At 40.6% G+C, this 23,420-nt stretch overlaps 1 protein-coding gene across 1 annotated transcript in view; it reads left to right on the top strand.

The window, feature by feature from the left end:
- GAD2 (glutamate decarboxylase 2) overlaps positions 1-21,983 on the top strand; it is a 39,900-nt gene extending 17,917 nt beyond the window's left edge. The window contains exons 8-16 of the mRNA XM_059841492.1: positions 4,393-4,472; positions 7,545-7,599; positions 9,005-9,121; positions 10,237-10,301; positions 14,062-14,140; positions 15,830-15,979; positions 17,711-17,818; positions 18,775-18,864; positions 19,480-21,983. Of these exons, the coding sequence (XP_059697475.1) occupies positions 4,393-4,472; positions 7,545-7,599; positions 9,005-9,121; positions 10,237-10,301; positions 14,062-14,140; positions 15,830-15,979; positions 17,711-17,818; positions 18,775-18,864; positions 19,480-19,653 (918 nt within the window). The 3' untranslated portion in view covers positions 19,654-21,983. The remainder of the gene's footprint in view (positions 1-4,392; positions 4,473-7,544; positions 7,600-9,004; positions 9,122-10,236; positions 10,302-14,061; positions 14,141-15,829; positions 15,980-17,710; positions 17,819-18,774; positions 18,865-19,479) is intronic.
- The last annotated feature ends 1,437 nt before the right edge of the window (positions 21,984-23,420 follow it).

Raw genomic sequence — 23,420 nt, 5'->3', positions numbered from 1 at the left:
GCCCAAGAGAGGTGAATAGAAAAGTGTGTTCTCCTTCTTTGCTGGTGGATAGGTGAGAAGGTGAGGCTGGGGGTCCAGATCTCCTGGGCACTAGACTGCCAGTGACAGACCTCAGGGGAGTTTCAGCTGCAGGATGTCTGTCTTAGCTTGCTCAGCTTTTGGGAACTGGTTACTGATAAGCCACCTCCACAAAGCTCATGCCACTCTGGATTTATGTAAGCGAGGAGAAGCAGCAATCTGAAAACACAGCCATGCCCTGTGGGGCTCATGGCATTAGGATGGTTGTTTGTGACAGCTTCAACCATGCCAGATGATGAGTAAGTAATTTAGCAAGCTATAAAAATAGAAGCATCTGTATATTGAATCACTTTGGATAACAATGCTGTACTTTTCAGCATCATAGCATTTTAAATTATTCTTCCATTTTTCAGAGGGCCTATTCATTATTGCACGTGTAATACATTCACATTCTCTCTACCTTACAAAGCTAACCATGTAAAAATGGCTATCTGGGGAACAAACCTATACCTAACAGCATTTGAAATTTTACATAAAGGGAAAATTCCCCTGGCTCAGAATCACCTTTTTTTTTTCCCTGACTGTCAGTACACTCTTAGTCACTAATATCTATCCCTTCTCCTTCACCACTGGATTTCATCACATTTCTTTCCATATAGGAATTAGGTTCCTCTCTACTGGGGATGCATTTGCAGTCTTCCAAGCACCCTTTGCAGTTTGTGAAGAGCGGGAGGGAGCCAGGAAGCCGAAGTTACAGCCCATTCCCACCTGTGTGTCCTCCTCTGTCTGCAAGCCCAGGACAGTGGTTAAACTCCAGACCTTCCAGCACACCCAAGCCTGGCTTTTCCTTCAGGACTGGCATCAGGCAGCCTGCACCTGTTCTCCCTTTGTTCCCTGGTTCTCCCACCATGAGGCTTCAGATCCATTTGACTCTTACACAGCTGAGTTGTGGAAGGTGGTGCTCAGGCTCCCTTCTGCTTGTGTCTGAAAAGTGTAGCCCTGGTATTTGCAAAGGGGTCACATTTAATGTCCTTCCTTGTTAGCCCAGTTAAATCGTCTGTGAATAGTTCTGTCTGATCAGGTTTATTTCTGCAAACCTTTTCATCTCTTTGACCTTTATATTTTCTGTGTTTACATTATATTACACAGGCAACCAAACTTTCAGCAACCTCACAGTAATATTAAACGAAAGTTTAATACTTACTATTGTGAAAGTTTTCTTTGGTTGTACAGCTATATTTTTTTCTATTTTGCTTTCATCCTTGGTCTTTCAGAGCCTCTCAAGTACTTGGAGTAATTCCTATGGTCTTGCCCTAAAACATGAAAACATAACAGCAGTCATGTATCTGTGCCTGTACGCAGATTGAGCCATTTCATATTCAGAGTTTGTTTAGAAATTGTAATTGCATTTGCCCTTCTGTGCAGACTTCTGTATTTCTTCCCAATTTATCTGTAAACCAGTTTTGGTTCCTGACCACTGAATTCCTTTCAGTCTGTAAAAAGCCTTCAGGCAACTGAGCTATCAGCACTACACTCATTTTTTTTCCCCAGTGCTCTTTTAGCAGTGCCATGAGACTTCTTAGCAAGGCAGCTGTGCTTGGCCATATTCCAATAGATGCCTTTGAGCACATGGGCTTAATTTCCTTCCTCATAGTAGACCATTTAAATCTGTCTTTCCTTTTTTAAGGCACTTTGAATAGTTCTGGTTTTTTAGTAGAAAAACAAATTGCAACAGTAAATCTTTTTTAACCAGTGTGGAGTAAGGAGCAAAATTAATGAATGTAATGTCATTGACTGAAACCCCAGTGAAATATATCTGTGCCTCTTCACTCCTAAATCTCTACCTGCATTTATATATTTACAGCCTCCAGTATGGGCACATCAGTTTGTGTAATACACGAATAAAAAGCAGATTAAAATTTTTAAGTATATTAATTCAATCTTCATAGCATACCTGTCATTTTACTGTCAATATTTTCGCTCTGTTTTCAATTTTTGCCAAGTTCCAAGACACTTTCCTAAACTGGGAATTTTTTATAAGCCTCTTCCTGCCAATAGCCATTTCATGGTCTCTCCTCCTCCCCGCTCTCACAAAGGGAACAGACTTTTGTATCTTTGATGTTTAGGGGGTTTTGGATTGGTCACAATCCAAGCCTTCATCTACAGTGCATTTGTGCTGGGAAAAAGTCCACTGAATTTAGTGAAGCTGATGAAACTCGTAGAAATGCATTTGTTCAAAAATTCAGTTTTGTGAAGGAAATAACATGCCATGAAAAACGTCAGTGTGATGGCTGAGCTGTGAATTTCACTGTATAACTACTTCCTAGCACCTTGTGACCCCCAGCTTAGATAAACAGCTGAGCAGATTCCAAGATGGACATACCAGTGACCAGTGGCTTTAATAGGCTGGGTTGAGTCTGGGTGTCAAACATCTGCAGTGTCTGGAGTGCTGGTGGCTGCAGATGCTGTACACTTCCCATTCTCACAGCAGATATCACAGGACTTTGTACCGAGAGAAGGGGTAGAAGCTTCTTCACCTGATGTCATTCAGCACCCACTCCAAACCAGCCACCCTTACTCTGGATCAATCTTTGCCTGGGGTTGCCTTTCTCCTCCTGAGTGCAGGGGAAGCCTGCTTGATGATGTCAGCTTGGTTAGGCTGCCTGCAAGGGACAAACACAAATCCCCTGTGGCTCATCTGAATGATGAGTATGCATTTCATTTATCATCAGTTAATGTGAGAGTCAGTCCACTGTGTGTATGTTTACTTTTCAGAGGGTGGTTTGCTGTACTAGTGCTTCAAACACTGATTTTACATCTAGGCAACGTGTTCAGGGGCTGCTCAATACACATTGTTCATACACTGCAGCCCTGTCCCACAGGGAAAAGCTGTACCAACCCAGTGCATTTAAAAAATAAATCTAGTGTTAAAAATATTTACCTGAGGAACTTTTTTCAAATTGTCCATATATCATCAGTGAAACATGACTTAAGAGCAATCTGAACTTCTTAAAAATCTCTGGATATTGAAAAAGTCAGCAGACATCATGAAAACATTAAGAATTTCAGCCAAAATGGTGAGAAAACAGGCATGTAAAAAAAGGAGTTTGTACTGGAAATTTTTAACCATAGCAGTCAAACCTCTATGAAAACTACTCCCTGAGAAATTTTTAAAACACAGAGGTTTTGTACTTCTGAAGTTGGATGTACATGTTTCAGTGCTACTCTTCTTCCTCTTTCATTAAGTTTGTTTAGAATTACTGTAATTTTCAAAGTGTCCATTATGTATAGATTCCCTTAGCATGCAGTGAATCTGTGCCCTCGTGGCCTTTAGGTGAAGTCCACACGTTTAACTATTGTGCCAGCCTCTTCCCCTACAGCCTCTTCCTCTGCTGCTTGCAAATTCTCCCTTGACAAAGCCAGAGTGATTACTTCTTTCCTTTGTGATCTGCAAACTAGGTCTTACTTTCTTCTTTAACACTCTGGACACTTAAAAAGCCTGGTTAGGTTTTTGTCTTCTGAATCTTTTTTATAGTGTTACATCCTTGGCTAATGATACTGCAATATCGAAAGAATTTCTATTTTTTCAATGTTTAATAAACTGTAGTTAAAATTACTGTAGACAGTATTGTTAACAGCTGGGTTTGAGTTAATACAAAATCGGATTCTTGGGGCTATAATTTGATATAAAACCGTTGCATTATCATAATCACTGGGATTGAATTTAGGATTATTCACCAACACTGGCTCAGGAGTTAAGTCCTACGAGCAAGAGAAAATTAGGCCAACATGCACTCCAGTACGTAACTTCCACATTTTATTTTGTACATACAGATTAACTAATAGTCTTGCTATAATAATAATAATAGCCCTATTCTGATTTTAAATTTCAGTGGCTCTGTTTATTAGTAGGAGTTATTACTGGCTTTCACTGGCATGACATCACAATTAGGCTTCCTATATTCATTCCTCTCTTTTTCTCTGGGCAGAAGATACATTGTAGCACATGACTGGGTATCACAAACTAAATGAATTCTCTAGCGAGGACTATTTTGTTTCAGTAAATCAAGCTCCTAGCTGAATGTGTACAAGCAATAGAAGCTGCAGGTTTGCATCAAGGTCCGGCAGGAACCACAATTGTGTCTGTAAAATTCCAGGAGTAAACCCAGATTAGAGAGGTTGCTGTTCCTCCAGTTGATGGTAGTGACCTGCTTTGAAGCCTCAAATTACAGTGATCAGTTTCCAAAAGGGCTCTGAATGTAATTACTGCCTTGTGGAACTTGTTGCTGAAGGATTTGGAATAGGGTGGTGTTTTATATTAAATTAAATAATAAATAATAAAACAAATAAATAATAATAAATGTATTTTTTCAGAGTCACTTTTCTGTGAAGAAAGGAGCTGCGGCCTTGGGTATTGGTACAGATAGTGTGATTTTGATTAGATGTGATGAAAGGTAAGTAAAGATGTCAAATACACCTTTTATTGTGGTGCATAACAGAGGATCATCAGGTGCTCATCTCAGAGAGAGTATGTAGGATGTGGTCAGCAGTTGGTATAATTTGTCATAGCACTGTCATCTTCATCAGCTTTACACTAATTTATCCCACTTCAGGAACTGCCTCTGTTAGTAGCTTCTTTATGGGTCCATTTTTGGAGTTCAAAAAATATCTTAAAAGTTCCTTTCCTCAGAGGTTTCTGATAATTTTTTTTTTGTTTCATTCTGATGTGAAACAAGATATCAAACTAATATCATTCTTTACATTTTGTGCTAAGAAACCAGGAGGAAGCTTGTTTTGGTCACATCAGACTCTCATGTTTTGATCCATTAAAATGAGCTGCAGTGGGCCTTTTGTAGGAATAAAATATTTAGGAGCATTTGCTAGTATAATTCTACTACTTCATGCCTCACCATCTTTCTCAGTTGGATTGCATTCCCCTCAGTGCCCTTGATAGGGACATGTTTGGGACAGGATGTGCAAGAAGGATCTTGGCAGCATTGTGGGAAGCACAGGCTGAGAAGGATGGTGGTCCCTGGAAACCTACAGCACAGGAGGCAGCTAATGTGCAGCTCACACAGGCTCTGAGAAAGGGTGGTGGGTAACTTACTGCTTAACTCACCCAACCAAAAGGTTTCAATTCTCTTGTGAAACCCCATTTTGAGAAATAAGTATATTTACAAAATCAACATGTTCAGATTAAAATGTGTTTAGGGAAAACACTTTCTATGGGACAAAAAATTAATAGAAGAATTCTTACTGATTCTATTGAGAGTCTTTCCAACAGAAAATGCTGTTTGAGACCCTCACTGTTACAACGTATTGAATTAATTAAGTCTCTAACAGAAATGGAAGGCTTTGCTGCTGTCAAAATGCTCTGTTCCCACATTAAAAACCGCATCAAGTAATCAATTTACAGTGCTTATCACAGTGCCTGCATATTGACTTGTGGTCCTATTATCTCTTCAGTAACAAAAGACTGAGCACACCTTGAAGAGGATTGAATGACGTCAGAACAACCAACACATATCCAAATAAATCCCCAGTTGTTTCTGTTCACTAGAGATGGACGTGGATCAATGAAGCCATGTCTTCTTTTTCTCCTTGTGCAAATTCAGTGTGATGGTTTTCTGTGAAGACCACAAAGGCTGGCCTGCCCATGCTGAAGTAAACAGCAGGATTCCTGTGTGTCTCACAGACAGCACAGGGACAGAGCAGATTGTTTGCAGAGGATGTGGGCTGGTGTGGTTGAGAAGAGCCTCTGTGAAGATTGGCCTGTGGACAGGGAGCATGTTGATATCTTTCTGATGTTTTCAGTATGACCAAGCATACTTCCCAGTGCCTCTTTCCATTCTGACCCACACCTGCCAAGTTGGCCTTGTTTAGCTGGTAAACCTTGGCACTGCTTGGGTATTGCACTCTCCTGGCCATGAATTCCTGCATCTACTCAATGTGACACAGGGCTGGATAATCACTTGCTTTGGTAAAAAAAAAATTGAGCAGTGAAAGCATCTGCCCAGTTCTGTGTATGCTTCTGTGAACAAGCTCACTAGATCAGAAACTATTGAAGATCAACATCTAAATTATGTTTTGAAGAGGAACTCATTACCCTCTTTTGACATGGTTTTATTTTCTTTATTCCTTTGATGATCCCAGGAACATTTTTTGAGCGTTAGACTACCACTGCTTATCTCTGATCATGTACATCTGTCTGGGGGGAGCTCAGAAGGAGCTGAATACTCTTTAGGCCTTCCTTGCACTTCTGCAAGAAAAATTAGGGTTAATTTTTAGATTATTAGAGCTTTTTATTTTTAGTTATTCTTTCCATATTTTACTGTTTTGAATATGCAGATTTCACAAAAAAAATCATCAGTACAAACCCATTTCTACTAAAATAAATACTATCTTACTGTAAGCTACGTGAGGAGGGAAACTTAGAAAACCAATAGTATCTTATTACAATAAATTAACAATTTTTTAAAAAGGACACGCATCCAAATGCCATGAAAACAGTTCAAGGGTTTATATGCAAAAGGAAACTAAAACTAATGTGTTTATTAGTTTCCACTTCATTTTGAGCTTTAATTAGGGTTCTTTTTTTTATAGCAGCAGGAATGAGGGCCTAGTGAAAGAAAAAATCTGAAAAAGTCTTTAAAAAGTCTTTAAAAATCTAAATGTACAACACTCAAAGCTGGTGAAGACTTTATTTCTGTAACATCTGAAATCTGTCAAGTTTGTATTGCTGGTATTCATACTGCCTCTTCTTTTAAAGACTTGCTTATGTCTAAAGCAAAGAAAACCATAGCCTTAATATTCAGTATCAACACTGTTCTATCTTGCACCTAGTTAATTTACAGGATTTCCTAAATTAGCCTCCAAGCCTTCCCCGACTGAATCTGAAGTGGATGGATCATGGTGGAGGTGTTGCAAATACAGCCAGTGCAAAGAGCCTGACAGTGCATTTAGCGAGTCTAGGCTGGCAGCTTCTCACACCCTGCTTTCAGGAACGGCAAACATGTAATTCACTGAGCCGTGGGAAAGTCACCCTGGAACGCCTTCATCCCTGGGAAGGGAATGCAGAGACAGCTGCTGGCAGCACCACTGGGTTGCACTGCTCAAGGCTGTGCAGCTCCTCTGGCATTTTCTGTGCCTGCTGAGGGAAGACCATGGGATTTGGCACCCAGTGAACTTCTTGGGCTGAGCCTCTCCTTGGAAGACTGAGGCTAATTCCCAGGACTGTAACTTCAGACAGGACCAAGAGGCTCCAAGGAGGAGCATCAGTCTTTAATGGGGTGGCCACAAGATACTTTCTCTCAGTTACCATCACTATATTGATGCAAATATATTGACTAAATAAATAGGGTAAAAACTCTGACTAATGGACAATCTTTCTGTGCTCTTCAGTGCAGCATAACTCTTGGTCAAAAAAAGTCACTTTGCTCCTTCTTTGGGTTTCCTATTAAGTGAAGAAGTAACAGCAAAAGTTGATTTCAAGATCAAGTTACTGATATAACTCTCTCTTGCTCTAGAGGGAAAATGATCCCATCAGACCTTGAAAGAAGAATTGTGGAAGCCAAACAAAAAGTAAGTTTACCAGCTTTTCTGCTTCCAAAGAAGAAAAAAGCCTAAAGAATGGTAATGCCAGTTGTTTGCTTTCCTTGGTAAAATAACACAGGCTTGCCCATTAAATTTTGATTTATTTCTTAGAAATGTAGCCTGCCAATTAATGAGGCAAGAGTTGCTGAGAAAATAGGTTTAGAACTACTTTATAATATCCATGAGCTATTTGGCTTTCTTTTTTATATTATGTTTTGCATAATATCCTCCTCTTTTATATTATCAGCCTATGATGCAGCTTCTCAGCTGAATATTGTCAAAACCTGAGTCATCCTTTTGGGGAATTTGTTTTATTCTTATGCATTGAAAATACTTTTCATAGCAATGGAAGGTAAACTAAAATTCACATATCTCTAAAAATGCACACACTTTTGTATTTGTTCACTGAGAGAAGCTAGAATTAAAACATCAGATTAAAGTATGCAATGAACTCAGCTCTGTGCTTTCAGCATTTATATTCACTAGACACACAGCAGCCAAACCTGATTAATAACACAAATCTTCATTAAAAACACAATTTTTCCCAAGAAAAGCAATAGAGTAGATAAAGAAATAAGGCAAAATGGTAATAGAGTGCCACTCAAACCTACTGACTGTTGCAGGAGGAAGTTTGGACTTTTTTGATGGTTTGAACCCCAGTTCTGAAAAAAAAAAAAAAAAAAAAAAGTAGCTGCTCTTGACCTCTAAGTACTCCTTATAAAATCAACATAACTAAAAATGAAATTCAAATGAAACACTTCTATAAATTTTAGCAGACCCCAGTTCATATAGTACAGAAGTGATGGCGGGTGAGGCACAGCATTTAGCAGAGGGAGTTCAAGAGATAGTCCCTGGCCTCTGTGGAGGCTGCTGCCTTTACCTTTGAAGAGATGTCTCCCTGCTCTGGCTTAGGGATGGGGCTGGAGCCCCACACCTCCCCTGCCCCAGGAGGCTCCCTCAGACACGATGTTCCACTGACAAAACTGGGGCACTACGTGGCCAGACACTCACTGGGATAATTGCACTGCAGCCCAGGGTGCATCCCACCTCTCACTGTGCTGCCTGGTTGAGGTTTGTTGATGTGACATCCTGCAGTGCAGACTGTTTTGTTTCAGGCAGGTGGTGAAGCAGAATTGCTCTGTTGAGGCCGTACCTGTCTCATGCATCCTAATAAATGGAGGGTACTGGTTTGGAAGTTTGCTGCCACCTTAAGGTAGAAACTGTAATATCGCTGGCATCTAAACGAGAAAAATCAGTGTAACCGAGCAGGGATGGCCTCTGGCAGACACTTGTGGGGTCACTGTGGGGGCAGCACAAGGGGAGCTGGGGCTGCCATGGGATGAGGGGGCTGCAGCACTCTGACCATGCACAACGTCCCTCTGCTTTCTTGCAGGGATTTGTTCCTTTTCTGGTGAGTGCCACAGCTGGGACAACAGTGTATGGGGCATTCGATCCTCTCATAGCTATTGCAGACATCTGCAAGAAATACAAAATCTGGATGCATGTGGATGTAAGTACCATCATACGTGGAGGGCTGGATTACAAGGTGTATTAACATTAATTTATTCATTTTGGAAAGTGCCATCTTGTACAAAACCCATTGTATTTAGTTCCTGTAATTAAGTCTAACATTCAAGCACTGACTTCCCACTCCTCTGAAAGGCTCAGGTCAGGGGGATATTTTAGGAGCTGTGACTGTACTTGTACTTGTAGCAACTGGGACACTTAAGTTGACCTAGTTTGAGTGCTTTTGGCTTTTTGGCTTTATGTTTAAATGCCATTAGTAAAGAAATATATAAGAAGCATACCGAGCACTGGCTCAGCTTCTGCAGCAGCTGCAAAATAAATACATAAGGAAAAGGATACATTTGTCTGGAATAAAGTACTGCAAATTGCTGATCAGGTTAATGCAAGTGCTAGGGAAATTTATCAGATTGGCTTCTTAGCTTTATCCAGGCTTTTGCCAAGAAATCTTTCTGAAGGATCATCTTTCAGCCCTAGAATATCTTCTATGTAATTTTTGCAAATCCTTTCTCCAAAAAGGCTCGGTAATTGACTTCCCATAGGTTTGGGAGTCTTTATTTTGAATTACTTTGTCAGCCAAAATCAGTCCATTCAAAGGAAGAATTTCTATTTACCTTAAATACTTCTCAGTTACATGAAATGCCTGCTTGTCCCAGCTCTCTGTGAGGAAAGCAAATGAGTAGAGGGCAAGCAGTAGTGGGTCCAAAATATGATGAAAATCCCCCAGAGCAGCTGAGATCCCAGCCTGGTTTGTTATTATAACTTAGTGACTACAAGAGAAAAGGCAGCTGACCCAGGAGCAGATCTTCAAGTCATTAATTACAGCATGGGGCAGCCCCACGTGCTGGTGTCAGAGGAGGGGGTGAGTGACGGGTTTGCAGATACGAGGGTGGGAGCCTGGCTTGGGGGCTATTAATTGCTGCTGCCAAGCTACTGGAAGAAAATTGTTAGCCCAGCTCATGCCTCAGGCCTCATCTGCCTGATCATTTTGGAGTGTGCCACATCAGTGAGACAGAAAGGGTCCCAAAGTGATGGGAAGGCGCAGATGTCATCAGGGAGGAAAGCAGAGCTCTCATTAAGACGATGTGCTTTGCCTTCCAGGGAGCGTGGGGTGGTGGGCTCCTGATGTCGAGGAAACACAAATGGAAGTTGAATGGCGTCGAAAGGTATGGCTTGTTAGTATCAATAACAGACAGTTATTAAATGCATTTTGACATACTTGTGATTACCATAGCAATGCCTGTAAAAATCAAGGATCAGTGTTAGCTCTGAGATACAGTTGGGAGAAATCATATAAACTGTCCTTCCAGTTGAAGCAGCATTGCAGAGTGCCTTTGTGACAATTGGTTTTGAAGTATAAACAGCAGATATTCCATGCTTGTTTCTCTCTTCTCCCACCATGCATTCACAGGTCCAGAGTAGATTCTGCAGCATTCTCTGATTCAGCATCCAACATGAATTAGAAATTTCATTTCTCTAGGAAGTGAATCTTGTTGATCTGGTACACTGAAGTATAAAACTTCAAGTGCGAAATGTGAATGCGCCTGCAGTTAGGACAGATGTCCTGCTCTGTCACTTCTGGAGAGAATAGTCCTCTCCAGACTGTGTTACTGATGTCTTCAGTAAATCTGTCCCTGGATATAGACATAGTTGTAGTCATGAGCTCATAAACATTGCAAATAATGCAGATGAACATAAGTGATGCTCATCCAGGCTGGAAGGACTGAGCTTGAACTTAAAAACCGCTGGTTACTCAGAAACATTTAGTTAAGCAGTAGAAATCCTTTCTTTAGGATGTTGAGATTTATCTACATTGAGGGAAAGACAAAAAAACATTCAGGATTTCGGTGAGCCACAAATGAGTGGAAGCTCAGAGGGTATTTAGAGAAATTTCAGAGGTACTTGCCCTGTTTTGTATTCTTCCCAGTCACCTGTTTAGTCCACTTTCTAGAGGCAGTATACTGGGCTGGATGGAGTCACTTTCATTCTGTATTTACTGAAGCTCATAATGTTTGAGAGTAAAGCATTACACCCTTCCTTCCTTCTTTATCACTAAATCACATTGCTGTTCCTTGCCAATTAAAATTACGAACAACTTCCTCATCGTGATCCTGGAGATTAGGAGGATACCTTGATGATGCAGTTCTTTTCTCATACATGTTTCATAGAAAAAATGGAAAGCAGCCAATAATTCTATGATTTCTTTAGTTAAGATTGCCTACAACACTCCAGACTTATATATCATGCATTAAAAGGACAAATATCCAGCAAGCAAAAATCTACCACATTGCCTTTGAGGGCAGAGTATGAAACAAAGGGTTTGCCTCTCAAATTGCTGTCCAAATTGTGCTGGAATGAGAAGTTCAGGTTAAATCTACTTTGGAGCATTTTCCACATAATAGCTTTAGATCCAGAGCTCCACTGGATTTTATTAAGTGCTTTGATAAGTACCATCTCAATATATTTGGCAGTGAATTAAGGAAATTTGGTATTTTGAATGCTGTTCCTCTCCTTGCTGGACACAGCATCTCATTTCAGTTTGTCCAGATCTCAAGTGTGGGAACCTTTGGAGCAGACCTTTTAAGGACCTTTCTATTTTGTGGTAGGTAATGGAGTCATCACAGGTCTGAGTAGAAGAGAACTGGAGCTGTTACTCATGTTTGATGGGAGAGGGAACATTTACTGCAGCACACTGTGCCCTGAGTACTCACATCCTTCTGGTAACAGTCAGCCAGCAGAAATGCTCCTGTCACAGGAGGATGACTTGCAGGACTGTCCTTACCATGCCCTCCAGTCTCCCCATGGCAGATTTCAAGGTGCTGGAAGGCACCCTGAAGGGAGCACAAGCCCCAGTGTGTGGAGCAGATAGGTCGGGCCAACATCAGGAGTTCCAGCCTGGTGTGCCCTGTGCAGAGGCTCAGACAGGGGGTCACAGCTACATGAGAAAAGCAGGTGTGCAGTGAGTGAGTGCTCCCTTAGAGGGTCTGGGCACCCTTCCCAGGGCTGTGGCTGGTCAGTGATTGCATCAGTCTGTATTTAGTAATGGCTCAAGACCAAATTCTGCCAGTCTTGAATCTCTCCTGTCATCCATTTGAAATCTGTAAAGGAAAAACTTATTTTTCTATCTTTGACCCATAGCCAAAAAATCACATAAGTTCTTGGTGTTCAGTTATTTGGGCAAACATGAGATGCTTTTGGAAAACATCTGTGGATTCCTGTAGAATTTTTTACTTCACTGTTTGTCTTGGTCAGCAATTTCTTCAAACACATACTGATGACAGAAGCCCAAAATAACTGATAACAAATGAAAAATGGCAGATTTTTTTATTTTACATAATTAATAAATTTTCTGTGTGCAATTGGTATGTAATCAGGTAAATAAGTGACCGCAGAGTAGATTAAATGTTTTAGACAGATAATTCCCATCTGGCTGTTGTCAGTGAGTAACCCTTGTGCTTGAGAAAATACATACCACTCTTGTTACTTAGAGGTCTCTTAAAGAATTTCCATCTGATTTTGCATTGGCACAAATAAAATTAAAAAGTATCATATCAAGGGAAATTCATAGACCCGAGTGAATGTTCAGAACCATTAGCTTTGGTGTTGTAATCAGATGACTGACTGAGCTGATTAAAAGCTGCCAAATACTCAAAAAACCAAGCCAAGTGGCCAGATGTTGCCTGTGGAAGACAGTTCCCTACAGATTTTGCATCAGGCACTTGCACAGTCCCATTGAAATAGCAAAGAAGAAAGCACAGAGGTACTGCCTGATGTCCATGTGAATTTTGAAGTCGCTTGCTTTGAAGGAGTGGAAGCAATTTGGCAAGAGGTGCATAAACCTGTAGCACTGTGTCCAAGTCCTGCAAAGGAAAACACTGCTTGATTCTAACCTGCTTACCTGTGTCACCTGCAAGTGTGTCCTTTAAGTATTCCCACGCCTCAGTTGGCTGATTTGTACCAGTTTATACCATCAAAATACAAATCACTGCACTAGATAAAACCACATGCACTATGTGTCCTTGACAGCTTGCCAAATAGGATGCAAATATATACATTTATCAGCTAACTCATCATATGTAACAATAGTAATTATAAAATAGCCAGTCAAGCATAACACAAAATTAAAATAATAAACAACTGGACAATCTTCCATTCAGCCCTCACCACAGTCCCAAATGCCTCTTCTCTAGACTGTATTGTGTCAGCTCTCTGCTTGTTCCCAAAACCTAGGCTGAGAGCATTTTTTCCAGTACATGTCCTGAAGGCAGGCAGAATCAGACTCTTTTCTGGCAAGATGGGTCAGTTTAATGCTTATTACTGTAGTTGTGTGAATTGCTGTAGCCAAGCACAAATTAAGGAGCTATGAAAATTTGCTGTCATCAGAGCAGCAAGAAAAATTACTTTGTGCCAGCTTTTCCAGGTTACTTAGAGACTGAGTGATACACAGAAGTATTTCAAGGAATTTTTTTTAATGCCTGTGTGAGCTAGTTATGAAAATCTTTCTGAAACTGGAATAGAAGGAGGGAGATCTGCTGGATTGCCAGCTTCTTATCTGCATCTTTAATTAACTGTGCAGTTTTAGAAAGTTCATCAGTCGAGTGCATGTTTTTAGGAAGTTTGCCCTATGTTTGTAAAGTATAGATGACTCCCCAGAAAGTTTAATGCTGATTAATTTTAGTGGATAGAGCAATTATCCTGTGGTAATTTGCCAGGATTGTCATCCAAAAGCCAACTGGAGTGGATTAGGTCCCCTGTGAAGGCATTATTTTCCTAATATCAGCCATGATTTTTTTCAGCTTTGGCTGCTCAGAAAAAGAAAAAAGTGACTGTTGCTACATGTTTGGTATTATTCTAATTATTTCTAAATGCCTCTGGGGTTTCATCACATAGTACAGTGTCTGAGTTTGATGTGGTTTTCTGTCCCAGGGCTAACTCAGTGACCTGGAACCCTCACAAGATGATGGGCGTCCCACTGCAGTGCTCAGCCCTGCTAGTAAGAGAAGAGGTATGTCACAATATATGTGCTTCTCTGCTTCTTTCTGGCATTTTACTTCTGAAAATCCTGCATATTTTCTTCATACCTGTGCCATAGCTAATACTTGCTAAAGTGATGAGGATTATAACAGGAACTGAGAAAAGACCTCTGTTTATCTGCTTCAGCCATGACTGCAGAAGGAATTAAAGCAGATGTCTAGCAAAAATGAGGCAATCAATGGCACTATTTGTACAGAGTTTTGTGACTTTCCATTCTAAATATCCGTGGTTAAGTTGTGGCTGCATGACTGTGTAACCCCACCAGTTGCTGTGTAGCATAAGGTGTAACTGCATGCAAACTCTGGTCCTCTTGGGGTGAAAGTCGTGGTTTACATGCAGCACAACATTTGGTCCAGAATTGAGGCATCATTACACTTTCTAGACTTTTATGATATTCCTACCCAGCTTTGATCTATATATCCACTCGGGGCACATGGAAGTAAAAATGGAACACTAAGTGCACTGGAAAAAAAAGTAAATGTTTCATTTAGTGCTAGAATTTGAATTACCCTTCAAGCCTGTAATTTTCATATAACCATCACTGACTGGGACAGCTGCCGTACAGCCACCACTTAATAGACCAGCTATCAAAAAGCTGGTTGCTGTTTTGCTAACAGCTGTACAACAGATTGTATACAAAGTGATTGCACTTGGGAAGAGAGAAACTGGCTTTTATTTGCCCTCTGGGTCAGTTCCCCAAGACAAAGCCTGCCCAGCTGAAGTCAGTACCATCCCTGACTTCTAGTGTGAACAGATGGTTCAGATTAGGAGAAAGTCAATTCTTTTTCCCCCTCTCATTTTGCTATCTCAGTTTTGAGTTACACATAAAGATTAGACTTGATGATAAACAGCCATGTTATGATTCTTCTTGGACTGGAAATTGCCATTTTAGGCAACAGCTCTAAGGTATACCATAAACTTGGTTGAGAACTTAACTAGAGCCAGAACGTGGCTCTCTGCATTTTACTTAAAAAGCTAAAAAGGAAACTTCATCCTTTCATGAGCCAGGTTTCCTCACCTTGTTGGCTTCTGTCCCTCCCACAGCGTTACCACTTAGAATGGTATGTTGCACCCCAGAAGTAGGTCTAGCTGGGTTTTTAAAGGCCATGTGCTCTTTTGTCTGTTCAAAGCTTTCCATACCACTTAAGCATTCATTCTACAGCTGAGGGCTTTGCAAAAAAGAATTGTTCCTACAAAGAAAGAAAACAATAAAAATCAGAATTTTAGAGACCAAAGCAATTGAAAAGTGCTGTGATATTCTTTAGATTAGTCACCAGTTATCTTGGTCTGACTCAGAAAAGAAGCCTTCAAAGGAAAGGAGGAAAAGGAACCAGAACAAAGAATAAAAGGCAAGATCCAAAAATTAAGTTAAGCATAAGAATGCTAGGAAGCACAATGTCCCACTTTGTAAAAAAAATTATTTGGATCAGGGAGTGGATTACACATTGCTGGATCAGGTACCAAGGCATCTTGTGCACTGATAGGGATTAATCCATTGAGCAACTAAGTCTGGTTTTGTGGGGCTTTTTGATCTTCCTTTTGTGCTTGGACATATATTCGGCTGAATTTGGGTGTTTGCAATTTTTCACCCAAGGCAGCCCTCAAAGCAGTAGTCAAATCTGTGCTGACATCCCTGTGCTTGTGTCTTTGTGTCCATAAGGGATTGATGCAGAGTTGCAATCAAATGCATGCTTCCTACCTCTTTCAACAAGACAAGCACTACGACCTCTCCTACGACACAGGAGACAAGGCTTTGCAGTGTGGACGGCATGTTGATGTCTTCAAGCTATGGCTGATGTGGAGGGCAAAGGTAGGACTGCCTGCCACACATTTGTTTGTATTAAAATAATGCACACCAGATACACTTCAGGGGTTTTTTTCTGTAATCATAATTTTAGAAAATACCTGACATGAATTTCACATATATAACATGAAAGAAAGAACATTATTATTTTCTGGGGGTTTTATACTTTTAAGGACAGAGCTTCAAAGCAGCACACATGATTTTGAAGCTTGAACTGTATGGCTTTGCATAGCATTTGCTTTGTGTAACTGTAGGAGTCTAACAGCCATAAATCATATACCTAGGAATGTTGTTACAAAGATTTCTGGAAATAAAAAGATGTTTTAATTATATTCAGAAATTATACATGGCAAATCAAGACTGAAATACCTAGGTAATACCTAATTGCATGCAGTACATATGAAGTAATCTTTTGAAGGAGTAGAGGAAAACTTCACTGGGCAATCTGTAAACTCTAGTTCTAGTGATTACTTTATCTATATTGCTAAATAAGTTCTTGTGTGTATTTATATAATCTGTTATGTCAGGTTGCCTAAGGTTGATTCAGAGGAGATGAGATCACTGTTTTCATTTCCAGAAAGCCTTAAAAATTCTCATGTGCTTCATTAAACCTCTGAGGAGGTGTGGGAGTCTGTAAAGGAGGATGCAATAGCTGTAGTGCTAACTGGGTTCTGCAGGAGTGGCAGGCGATTTTAGCCACATGTCTCTTTTACTCCAAGCCTTTCTCCCAGGGCTACCTCTACTCTGTTTTGAAATCTTTATACACGGAGGGATAATGACAAGGGCTTTTTAAGTCAGTTCTGCACTGCCAGAACAGATTTAGCAGGGACATGCATCCATTACTCAGAGACATTTCTTCTAAAGCCCATTTTTTCATTATGCCTTGTGCTGCTTTTTCTCTTCTCACACTTTGCTTGTAATATTAACATTACAAAATAGGGTGTGTGTTTCTTAAAGAGTTTATCTATTCCAGCTGTTTATTCCCCTTCCTTCCTCTTGAAGATGCATCCTTTGTTTGAGGCATCACAGTTGGTGATTGCAGGAACAATTATGATGTCACAGAGGGGATTATGACTTCTGCCAGGGAAGAAAAATCAGGCTTTTCTGCAGCTCTTCAAAACACAGCTTCTGAGTTTGTATGGTATCTGTTAGAAAAGAAGAGAGAAGAACACTACAGAGGCAGGGTAGTATTTAAACAAAGTGTGCATTTCCACAGGCATTAGACTGGGCTCTAAAACTGTATCTACCCATTCTGTGCTTAACTGAAAAAGAAAAAATTGTTCTCGGAAAGTCCCCAGCATATCATTAGGGGAAGATGAAAATCCCCTATCCTGAAAATAGTGGGAGACTCCCCATGTCTGGAACGCATCTCCTGAAGACCCCCCTCCATGCCAGTCCAAGCTGTCCAAAACCACCCTCAGCCTCTCTGCAAAATCTGCCAAAGGCACCCTTTGAGGTGCTATTCAGGTTCTCAGCAAGATCTTCCTAAGAACCAAGCAAGTACCTGATGCTTATTTTGCGGAGTTGGCTATAGGGGTGTCAGTGGCAAGAGCTAGAGACAAATGAGCTCTGCTTATCAAAATGCCCTTCATCACATAGAATCAGATCCTTGATCTCACAGGGACTTCTGAGAGGTGACTTCTACTGATGTGTTGGCAAGTATTGCGTGGTCCTTTCGCCCTTCTAATTCATAGAACAGATCTTTACATAACTTCTTTTCTTCATCTCTCTGTAAAGGGAACCACAGGATTTGAAGCACAAATTGATAAGTGCTTGGAACTTGCTGAATACCTATACAATAAAATAAAGAACAGAGAAGGGTATGAAATGGTGTTTGATGGAAAGGTATGTAGTGCAACTTCTTTTTCTCAGTTGGTCAACAGTGTTTGCTTCATTACCTATTGGGATGCTACCAACAGGTCAAATCAAACAGCATGAGACAGAAAGCAGGAACCGTTGTAACAAAGCCTCTTGTTGTGCCAGTTTCTCTCTGCCTCATGGAATGCAGGGACAAGGGAGATGAGGCAGCTGTGCATAACGGTTCAGTTTGCTCAGTTTCACCCTGCTGAAACAAAACACTGGTGTCTCAGCCTAACACAACACACAGAGGTACAATGAGAACAAGCTCTTATGTTGTAAGAACAAGTTGCAGTGTGCTTGTAGCAGGGTCTGTCAGGAGTGGGTGTACAGAACCCCACAAAATGCACAAAAAATGCAAAAAATGTCCACTAGTTCTTAGTTTCTGCCTTTCTGCTTAGTGGTCCCATAGATGTTAAATGAGCTAAGATGCTGTGGTGCATGCATATTAATACAGCAGCTAGCTGAATCAACTTGAGAAGTAATAAATTCCATTAAATGTAAGAAAATCTTAGACTATCTTATGCAACACCTGTGGCTCCTGTTTACAAAATCAGATTCAGTATTATTCTGTCGTGTAATAAAAGTAAATGACACAGTCCTCACCTCTAAATTATCTGTAATAGACTCTTGCCTTAGCCACATGATCCCTTGAGCCCCCAGAGGGGACAGGAGCTGCAAAATCCAGATGCCTTTCAGAAAGGCATAAATGTATTTGCCCAGCTGGATGATGTGTTTTTGCATCTGACACCCTGGGAATAAATTGCTTAAAATTATCTTTTCTGCATTAATAATGATGATGACTCTCAGTGGACCACAATAATGAAAACCATTGACTGCTGTCACAAGATGATGTATGGGAGGGAGGGAAGGCATGAACTTAATTTCAATTGAGATATTATGAGCATTTCTTACAACATAAACCATTATTTTTCTGTGCTTAGCCTCAGCACACCAATGTCTGCTTCTGGTACATCCCTCCCAGCCTGCGTGGAGTGGAGGACAGCGAAGAGAGAACGAGCCGCCTGATGAAGGTGAGCAGTGAAACCCTTGCAGGCAGGCAATCCCCACAGTCATCTCCCAGGCCACAGGGCAAGGGAGGTGCTGGCAAATGACAGCTCCACGGTCGTTTTCCTGCAGGCCAGTCTGGCAGCACCTTGTCTGGTCCCTGGGTGTGATGTTCCCTGGCTTTGCCCATGTGCAGAGCTCGTATTTGCTCCGTGTTTATGTGCTGGAGGTACTGGGAACTGCAGTCACTAAATGCAGCAAGGGCAGCAAAAGCTCAGCAGAGCTACAGCGCCAGGGCATATGAAACCAATTGTAGCCATGTTGTGAACAGTACAAAAAACAGCTACTGTGTCCCTGTCAGCATATTGAGGGAGTAGAAGAGGGAAATTTCCCCTGTCACTTAAAGAGCACGACAAAGAAACAGGATAAATCGAATGCCTTTTCAGTGTGACATTTATTCCTTACTGGACATTAATGTTTTTATTAATATTGGATGTAATTTCATTTCAGCTGCTGTAGCTCTCCATCCTCCATTAAAAAAAGGAAGTATATATTTTAATAACAGTGAGGGTGATGACAATAATTAAAATATTGATAATAATAGTCATCATCATCGTCCCCTACTTTCTGTTGCTCTGCAGGTGGCACCAGTGATAAAAGCCAGGATGATGGAGTATGGCACAACCATGGTGAGCTATCAGCCCCTGGGGGACAAAGTGAACTTCTTCCGGATGGTCATCTCCAACCCTGCGGCCACTCACCAAGACATTGATTTCCTGATTGATGAAATAGAACGCCTGGGACAAGATTTATAATAACTGGGTGTGAAAGCCTGTTCCTGGACCTCTAAGTAGACAATTAAGTTGTCACAAACTGTGCGAATGTATTTGTAGTTTGTTCCAAAGTAAATCTATTTCTATATTGTGGCGTTGGAGTAGAGTACAGTTTAAAATCAAGAAACATGGCTCCTTTAAAGTCCTTTCCTGAGTTTTAGAATGCCTCCTTAATAATTAGGTGCACAAAAAAGCTTCATTGAAACAAATAAGGAAGACCAGAAGATATTTAAAATTTTACCCCAAATTTTAACTCAGTAATTACTTTAACACCAATCAGACTGAATGATGCCAAAGTTGCCCAAAATTATGACAAAATCAGATTGGGGGAAGTGGGAGGGGGTGGTGAGATGCAGATTATACATGGTGTATGTTTAAAAGTGAAAGGATTTTGCCTTTTTCGTAGTATTAGAACAGAATTTCTAATTTACCTATAGCAACATTTCAAATGTATTTAAATAAGTATAGTTTTACAAAAGGAAATATATATATATATATATAACAAATCCTATTTTGTAAACTATATATTTTTATTTTATATGGGTTATAAAACTGCAAGTATAGAAGCTGAAAATTAACTGGGATTCTTTTTCTTTTGATGGAGGTGCCTCGAATATTTATTACTGCTTATTTTAAAAGACAAGCCCACGTAATACATTCTTTCTCCATGTCATATGGATTGTACATCTCCAGGGTTGGTTACTGAAAAACCTCAAGAGGACTGCAGCTCTTACAACCACTTAATAAGATCAATTACAGTACAACAATAGGATGCTATTATTCCTGGTTATGTTTCCCTTGTGGCCTAAGCAGACGCACAACCAATACACAGTGCTAACCAAGACTGAAATAAGGCTGTATTTGGATGCTTTCTGTGTTCTGTGTTTAAAAAGCCTATTTAAAAAAAGAGGTCCCAGCTGAGTAAATTCTTATCTCAAAACTATTTCTGCTGTGAGCAGTCCCAAACTACATTGAAAACCTCACAGCTACATTAAGAAGGTGAAGACTTCTTACAGATGTACAGGTCTGCAAGACAAGGTCTAAATTAAATGTGACTGTAATCTGAGTGACAGGGGTGGGGTCTCAGTACAGACTGTTTTGTCAAAAGATTTTCACTTGCTAGACTCCATCCTTGTCTACAGTGAAGTCAAAATATGGCTACATCTGCCAAAGAACAACCCCTGCAGAGCCTCAAAACCTCTTTAGAAACCATGGGCACAGCCCTTGCTGAAGTTATTTGCTGCATCATTCCTTAGCTTTAGAGGTGTCTCTGGCATGGAAACTTAAATTTATCTTTTCTCCCCTCAACATCTGGAAGTTTTGGTAAGAGTTCTGCAGCTTAGACCTGTCTACTTATAACCCTACTAAAGCTTTGGTTTTAACTTTGCCTAAATGGCCAACTTGTGTTTGTAAAGCAATATGATTTTGCTGTCTCTAAAATACTTGAAGACAAAAAAAGAAGTGCAATGTGGGTTTAATTTCATCTAAAATAGATAAATGGAGTATTGATTCAATGTAATATGAGGACATGAAGTAAGAGGAAATAAATAGTGTCTGTAATTGTGTTGCCTTTATTATATTGATAGTACTGTTTTGTCACCTCAGATTGAGGCTGTGCACTTTAGATTTAAACTGTACAATGTTGCAAATCAACATGTGTTGCTGTATAAGCTTGTACAATATATTATTGATATGTCATTATTTGTGTGGTAGTGGTATTGACTCTTGATATTGTAAGAACTGCATTCATGCCTGTCCCTCTACTGTATCTTTGCTTGGTGTTAACCTCTCCTCGTCAGCTTCTGGGCACACACAGTGTCCCTCACCTCACTTCAGTGGACTTCCATTGCCACCTGCATTGTGTTTCAAGCCAAGCTGTAGAGGAGATACCAATTCTATCAGGAAGGCCTCAATGTGACCTCTGCTAAACGTGTCAAAATCAGCAGATTAATCACTGAAATACTGAGTAGAGCAGCAAATTATATTCTTTTTTCTTGCTGGGAGAAAAGCAAGCAAAGAACTTATAGAGCAAAAATAGGACAGGGACAATGACAAAGGTGATCAGTAGCCCGGTTACATCTTGCATGTGCAATTCCGTTTTGAAGTGCTAAGTGCAAACAGCGTATTTATTAGATGTATGTGCCAATCCAAGATTTACATTTGGTGTTCCAGGATCACCAGCGGTTTGTTTTTTACACCTTTGTGTACTTACTGCAGCCAGGAAGGAGCGGCATAGCAATCTGTTCTTGTGTTTGACCAAAGTATCTTATCTGTGGTGTTGATCTAAGTCCAAATAAAAGTGTAACCTGTGATTCTGGGTCTTCTCATTAGCAGCACTGATGAGCACTCTTAAGTATTTGTGCCATTTCGGAGCAAGACCCCAATAAAGAGAATGTTTAATTGGAACTTTTTATGTCTCCTGCTGGATTTTTTCATTGCAAGATGCATTCTGTTCACTACTGTAACATAAAAATACCAACTCCACCACCAGACTTTTTCTGAGTCGGTACTCCAGACATTTTTTGGAGGCAATACTCAGCACCAGCATACAAAGGTAAATCTGCCCTCTGGTATTCCTGCACCTTATCTTTACAAGATGGATTTAGTTGCTTTTTTCTCCTCAGACAGCCTCAATTTTTTTTATGCTCTGTTTTTGTCTTTTTATTTCACAAGTACTTACCCCAAATAAACCACAGACTCAAATCAGCCTTCAGGACAGCAGTGAACGCAGTCAGGGCACTTGCCAGGACAGCACAGACTATACAATGGCAACAATTTAAAATGCCTGTGAAGTAAAAAAGACAAAACAACCAATACAAAAATTTAGGATTTTAATCTTTATGTCTCTCCTTGCCCAAGGCTACCTCCCTTCAAAATCTGCCACCAATCTGCTCTATTTCTCTTCCACCCTCTGCAGTGCTGCTCAGTGCAATACCAGCAGCAGAGAAATTAAACTATGCCGTTAAAGCCACAGCAGTCTGGAAGCTCATGCCTGAAATGGGACTTTTTTCTACAATTTCTTTAAGTCTCTAGCAGAATTTAAGATTAACACCTGTGCTGAATACCTGCACAGGACACAGCTAGGAGATCTGTAAGGAAATAGAGGGAGAACTTGTGGGGATAAGTTACTGTCCTCATCCCAGTGAAGCTCTCCACTTGGCACTGGGAAGGGAAGCACTGGTTTAGCCTTTTTGAGCACTACCCTCACAGGAAGGGATGAAGCTTGGGCTTGTGAAATGACTGGCTTGCCTCAATACCCAGTAGTTAATAGCTGCTGAGGGGTTAATGCAGAAAAAAAATAGTGTAGGTGAGCTCTTGTGTAGCTTCTGCAAATCCTTGGCCCTGGTGCCCTATTGTCAGCCACGAGAGTGGCTGAGGGGCAGATGAGAGGCTGAAGAAGTTGTCAGCCCAGCTGAGTTGTTAGTCTCATAAGACATGATGGACCACCCAAGGATGTGGCTGATGTGGTCATTGGCTCTTGATGACTTTGGCTCCTTGTGGATGCTGCTCATTCTGCAAACAGCCTCCAGGCAGGATCCAGAGAGAGGGTCCCTCTCCCCTACCCAACAGCCTACATCTCCAAGGAAGGCAGGGTTAAGTATCAGGTTAGTGATACTTGACTCATGTGTCAGCGCGGCTAAGGAATGAACAAAACAAGACAGAGTTCAAGAAGATGTGTATCTTTTATCTGACTTAGCCAGGCTAACTGCCAAGAAGAAATTCATTCTAGATAGAAAGTGAGCCCCACA

This window comes from Haemorhous mexicanus, chromosome 1, assembly GCF_027477595.1.
Source record: "Haemorhous mexicanus isolate bHaeMex1 chromosome 1, bHaeMex1.pri, whole genome shotgun sequence".
NCBI lineage: Eukaryota > Metazoa > Chordata > Aves > Passeriformes > Fringillidae > Haemorhous > Haemorhous mexicanus.
Note: the sequence above shows the minus strand (reverse complement) of the source record. Positions and strands in the feature narration are given on the sequence as shown.